The 6,000-nt window shown below is 43.9% G+C and overlaps 1 protein-coding gene across 3 annotated transcripts in view; it reads right to left on the bottom strand.

Annotated features, from left to right (window-relative positions):
• Positions 1–378: 378 nt before the first annotated feature.
• The window catches only part of LOC112222862 (transmembrane protein 79), a 30,621-nt gene continuing 24,999 nt past the window's right edge, over positions 379–6,000 (bottom strand). The window contains exons 1-5 of one of the 3 annotated variants that reach the window (XM_024385709.2): positions 4,240–4,364; positions 2,830–3,671; positions 2,369–2,563; positions 2,035–2,251; positions 379–1,840 (exon numbers count right to left, since the gene is read on the bottom strand). In XM_024385709.2, coding sequence (XP_024241477.1) covers positions 1,639–1,840; positions 2,035–2,251; positions 2,369–2,563; positions 2,830–3,523 — 1,308 coding nt within the window. In that variant the 5' untranslated portion in view covers positions 3,524–3,671; positions 4,240–4,364 and the 3' untranslated portion in view covers positions 379–1,638. Of the gene's footprint in view, positions 1,841–2,034; positions 2,252–2,368; positions 2,564–2,829; positions 3,672–4,031; positions 4,202–4,239; positions 4,365–6,000 lie in introns of those variants that run through there. The other 2 variants (XM_024385710.2, XM_024385711.2) reach the window with 2 other exon arrangements.

Here is a 6,000-nt window from a genome sequence, read left to right as displayed (position 1 = left end):
GCAAACATTCCACAACTGCAGGTGGCAGTAAATCCCCCAACTTGGCTTTATACCTGTTCAAACAACACACTCCAAGTGGCATGTATGCACCCTTTGTTTGTTTACCAACTCGTAGTAGTAGAAGAAAATGTACTTTTTCAAAATGGAGATGGCCTCAATGGCACAGCGCATGCTCTCACAAAGCCAAAATCTGACAGATACAATGTTGCGTCCTCTAACGATCTCTATGGTTTTCCACTAGTAATTACGAGTTGGAGGGGTGTTCAAGTGGTTCTCACAGTCGTTTGTGATAATTACCACCTTCCACTTGGTTACGAACACAGCAATAACAGTCTGAAAACAGGTGCCCATTTCAAACAACTGTAATGCACAAAGGTCCACCTTAAATGCTTGTTCATTTTTATTGGTCACTAAAAGGCTTTCAAACCAATAAATGTCAGCTTCACAAATGAAAGGCCAATAAAAACATCACTTGTTGAGTATAATTGATCACTGAGTCATAAATTATTTTAAAATATGATAGACATTAAATAGACTCTACACTTTGTTTCAGACCGTAGTTAGCTGAAGTGTACCTTGAAATGTAGAAAGAAATCAGCGTAGTTATACATTTTATAAAGTAGATGCCTACACTGTAAAAATCAGATTTCATACATAACATTTTAAAATACAGTAACAACTCCATTCACAATCCCCCTTACAGGGCTGTGCTGTATTGTGAAAGGATTAGTTTTCAGAGACAAAGGCACTTGTTGGACTGGTTGGATTTCTATAAAGGTCACTGCCATTTTGGGGGGAGGCACAAAATGCCATGCAATCCACATTCTCCAATTGTGAAATGGTTCTCAATGTCAAAATCTTTATACTAAATCAATTATTTTTCAATGATTTGTTAGCTGTTATGACATTGCTTATGTGGGGACGTCCTTCATATAGTCATGAAGATGAGACAAAATGTCCACTCAGTAGTCGATTACTTTTTCACAGAACATGATTTTATGATTGGTTATATTGAACATTTTCAAGAGGAAATAGACTAAGAGATCTAGAGCAAGTCTCAGTTTCTCTATAAACGTCCCAAATGTAAATGCAATTGTTATTAGCTTGAAATACCAGATTCATAACCAAATGCAATACAGTAGATTACAGGATGCCTCAAGTACAGATACTTGTCAAACCAAACAGTATAGTTCAGCAAACTATTTGTCTGCAGCAGGCCTAGCTAGATATGAGGAAAACAGTGGTTTAGTTATTTTCAAAACTTCCCCAAGTGGCACTATTCTGTGTGGATCTACAAACTGTTTGCAGCGAGACAATTGTGATTTCAAAATTATTCCATGGTACTTAACTGTCATGCTGTCAATTTGCAGATCTTCTACAGAATACATTCTACTGTTTCACTAAAGTGACGGTATAATGCCATGCAAAATGAATTATTACGTAGACAGCCTTTCTCCAATAACGGTTTGTACATGCTCTATCACTGACTACCACTGCCCAGTCTATTCTACACATCATCACTGTGGTCCACTACCGTTTACATAGTAACCCTTTGAAAGTTAAATTCCACCAGTCGGTGAAACAAATCCTGTCCCTCTTCCCCATCCTTTTCATTCCTTCGGTCTTTACTCCATTCCCCTATCCCCAGAACCTCTGGCGGGAGGCTGGGGGTTGGTCTTGTTGGTGAACCACATCCTGGGCGAAGATGGTGCCCCCAGCGTCTATGGTGAAGATGAAGTAGAGATTGGCACCCAGCATGGCCACGGTGGGCAGGAAGGACAGACCGAAGCCAAAGCCCCGAACACTGCTGCCCAGTGCAGCTGCCACCCAGTACATCAGCCTGTTGGCACAGAGGAGAGATGGACATTAGACAGATGCAGTCATTTCTATAGTCTGCCCAGACTGTATTAAATTGAGATCACATGTCATGTAGGGTTATGACTGACTGGGCACTGAAATTGGACAACAGATTTCACTGCATCTCTCTGGGTTGTGTGACAAAATAAACATTTTTTTGTTGCATTGTTTCTTTACCTGCCAAAGGCGAAGATGATAGTGAGCAGGGGCACCAGTTTGAGCAGGTCCTGGCTCAGGTAGGGCGCCATTACGGCCAGCTGCAGGAAGTAGAGCAGGAAGAGGGTGACGGAGTCATCAACATAGCGCCGGTGCACACCCACCTCCCTGGCCTCCACCTCACACAGCGGCTTCACATTCCCCAACCGCATCCTGGAGACACCCAGCACCAACCAGCCTGGGAGGACAACACAAGCGTTAGCTTGTGATGTTAGTGTTGTTCAACCCACCTTGCTGTTCACACCGGCATAATTCTGGTAAAGAACATATGCTGAATGACCAATGAGCCACTCACCCAGTATGATGGGCACCACAGCGAAGACAGAGCAGCGCAGTGTGTAGACCAGCCTGAGGGGGGCACTGTCCAGCAGTGGGGCATCAAAAGGCAGGAAGACATAACCCCCCCACACTAGGAGGGGGAAAATCAGAGCTGCAGTGAACACAGACACCCCCACTTTGAGAGCATCCCGGTTGGCACAGTCACACCCATCTGGAGGGGAGAGGAAAGGAGAGACTATTAGCTTTCTTTTACTTCAGAGGGTAGAAAGACTAACAGAAACATTACCACCCTCTAGATCAGATTACCACAAAATAAGGGAGGAGTGGAAGGATGAATTTGCACTCGCAAATCTATTTGAGCAGAGCCACAGTGGCTGAATGAACAAGGGAGAGAAGAGCAAAGAGAAAGACGGAAACGGAGAGAAAGAGGTTGGAGGCCAAAAGACAGAAAGATGACATGTTAGTGCATCTCTTTACATTTTGAGGACCCCCCCTCCACTGGCCAGTCGTGGTAGTAGCCATCATGTGGGGTTCCCTGGGGAACAAGGGGGGGATTCTTCTCTGCGTCCACATCCCAGAATGGCTCCCTTTCCCTGGGAGATGTCGGAGCACTAGAGGAGTGTAAGATGGTGACAGATGGGTTGAAGACCTGTGCTGCCTTCTCAGGCAAAGAGTTCATACCATCTTCCACCTCTATATCTACCTGCACCTTCTTCCCTCTCGTACACAGCCCTGGGTGCTGCACCTCTCTCTCCATCCATTCTTCCCCCGTTCTCATTCCCTCCACTCCCAAACCCAGCCTTCTCTCGCTCTCCATCCGGCTTCCACCTTCTTGAAGAGAGGTGCACATGGAGTGCACGCTCCTCCTCTCTCCCTCAGGGTCATCTCCCTTTCCCCTTCCCTTATCTTCTTTCACAGTCAATGCACTTCTGTTCTTTGTTGCTTTCTCTACATCCCTGTCACCCGGCCATTGCAGTGTGGTAGGCTCCAATTTAGCAGAGCTAACCATTTCGTCTTCCTCCACCACTCCTTCCCTTCCCTTTTCCAATTCTTCAATCACCTTCTCCCCCTCTGCCCCCCATGTTGGGGTTTGGGGTTCAGCAGTCACCCCGCTGGTTTTGGAGGGGCTGTCTTCTAGCACCTCCAGGTTTGACCGTAGGATCTCAGACATAGTTTTATGTTTAGTTATTTAATGTCTCCAGACTTTGTCAGTGAGTCTGTGCTTGATTGAGTGTTTTTACTTTGACTGAAGTCACATCACATTGTCTGTTTCCTTCTGTGTCCCAGCTCTATTGGTTTGATGGTAAACAGCTCTTCACCTACAAAGTAAAGTACATTTTACAGAGTGCACATTCTGTAGGTCAAACATGTCTTCCCACGCAACAGATGATGCCCCAAAACCGATAAGCTGTAACTCCAGACAGCATTCTAGTGTCATTAATCATCAAACAATAGTCTCTAAGGTTGAAATTTTTCCACGACAGGTAAGGTAAGCCAAGACCGATAAAACAAGTAGAATCCCTCCCTGTCCGTTGCAAACAAAGCTCCGCCCAATGCATCTCATTATGGCCTGTGCTGTTTGAGTAGTCTAAGAAAATAAAAAGGCCCTATTTACGCATGAATACCAAAGAAAATACGCTTGCAATATAAAACCACAAAATAAAATATTGTTGACATACAAATAGCGTTGTAATGTTCCCCGAATGTGTTCAATTTCCAGACAAACGTAGTACGCAGACCTTCAAAGCGCACTCCATATCACAACACGGAAGTTTCTCATACCAGCGCACTAGATAAAATGTTGGACTTTCCGACTCACGTAAGAAGACTGCTAGCTATACAAAGCTGGAAAATACAAATGAAAATATATAAAAATGTAAAACTCACCCAACCTCAGGGTTGATCAAACAACGAGTTTGGGGATTTTAATGAATGTCTCTGACATCGTTTTTCCACTTCTATTGTTATTGTGCAACTGCTTTTCAGTGGGTGGAAATTCAGGTGTGGCCAGGTAAATTATTAAAGGGTATGTTCCTAAAAAAACATTAAAGGGAAAGTACGATAGGAATATTTAGGTCCTATCGTACTTGTCCTTTAATGTCTTTTAGAAACACCCTTTAATAATTTAAATGTACAAAAAAAAAAACAGCAACATGTGTATTTCAAGTAGTCTTATATTTATATGTGACTTTCTTGGGGTGAAAATAATTAGTGAGAAATTGTGGATATAGCATACAGTAAATGTTTTGTTTCGTGTTATGTGGTTGTTAATGCATTGGTGTGTACTATCTTAATCACTTTGTTGGTTACCCTTTCTTGGATCTATTTCCAAAAGCAATATTGGTTGAAACTCAGCCCTGTCACTGACGGAATGAAGTTTAGATGAACAGAGAAATCAACATGTTGGTGTTATCTACAAGAGGCCGATCATATATCCTCAGTAGATGTTATCTATTTAGTTGCCTAGCATTTAAAGATAGAGTTGTGGTCGGATTTACCAAATGGAGGGCGAGAGAGCTTTGTACGCATCTCTGCGTGTGGAGTACAGTGATCTAGAATTTTTTTCCCTCTGGTTGCACATTTAACATGTTGATAGAAATTTGGTAGAACTGATTTAAGTTTCCCTGCATTAAAGTCTCCGGCCAGTAGGAGCGCCGCCTCTGGGTGAGGGGTTTCCTGTTTGCTTATTTCCTTAAACAGCTGACTGAGTGCGGTCAATTTATTAAAGTTTATTCCAGAATGTTATGAAGAGTGATCAGATGAATTACAATTAATTGGCTTCCGGGTTGGATACGCGCGGTGTTAAGAAGCAGTGCGGCTTGGTTGGGTTGTGTATCGGAGGACGCATGACTTTCGACCTTCGTCTCTCCCGAGCCCGTACGGGAGTTGTAGCGATGAGACAAGATAGTAGCTACTAACAATTGGATACCACGAAATTGGGAAAAAAGGGGGTAAAATTAAAACTGTAAAAAAGACTTTGCAATTAATCTGATCACTCTTCATAACATTCTGGAGTATATGCAAATTGCCATCATACAAACTGAGGCAGCAGACTTTGAAAACTAATATTTGTCATTCTCAAAACTTTTGGCCACGACTGTACATACCCCAACCAGAAGCCATAGGTTACAGGCAACATTCGCACTGAGCTAAAGGGTAGAGCTGCCGCTTTCAAAGTGCGGGACTCTAACCCGGAAGCTTACAAGAAATCCTGCTCTGCCCTGCGACGAACCATCAAACAGGCAAAACGTCAATACAGGGCTAAGATTGAATCATACTACACTGGCTCCGACGCTCGTCTTATGTGGCAGGGCTTGCAAACTATTACAGACTACGAAGGGAAGCACAGCCACGAGCTGCCCAGTGTCACGAGCCTGCCAGACAAGCTAAATCACTTCTATGCTTGCTTCGAGGCAAGCGACACTGAGGCATGCATGAGAGCATCAGCTGTTCCGGACAACTTTGTGATCACGCTCTCCGTAGCCGACGTGAGTAAGACCTTTATACAGGTCAACATACACAAGGCTGGGGGCCAGACTGATTACCAGGACGTGTGCTCCGGGCATGTGCTGACCAACTGGCAGGTGTCTTCACTGACATGTGAAGACCACCATAGACCCTGTGCCCAAGAACACAAAGGCAACCTGC

Source organism: Oncorhynchus tshawytscha, linkage group LG23, assembly GCF_018296145.1.
Source record: "Oncorhynchus tshawytscha isolate Ot180627B linkage group LG23, Otsh_v2.0, whole genome shotgun sequence".
Taxonomy (NCBI): Eukaryota; Metazoa; Chordata; class Actinopteri; order Salmoniformes; family Salmonidae; genus Oncorhynchus; species Oncorhynchus tshawytscha.
The sequence above is the reverse complement of the archived record's forward strand: the minus strand, read 5'-3'. Positions and strand labels throughout refer to the sequence as shown.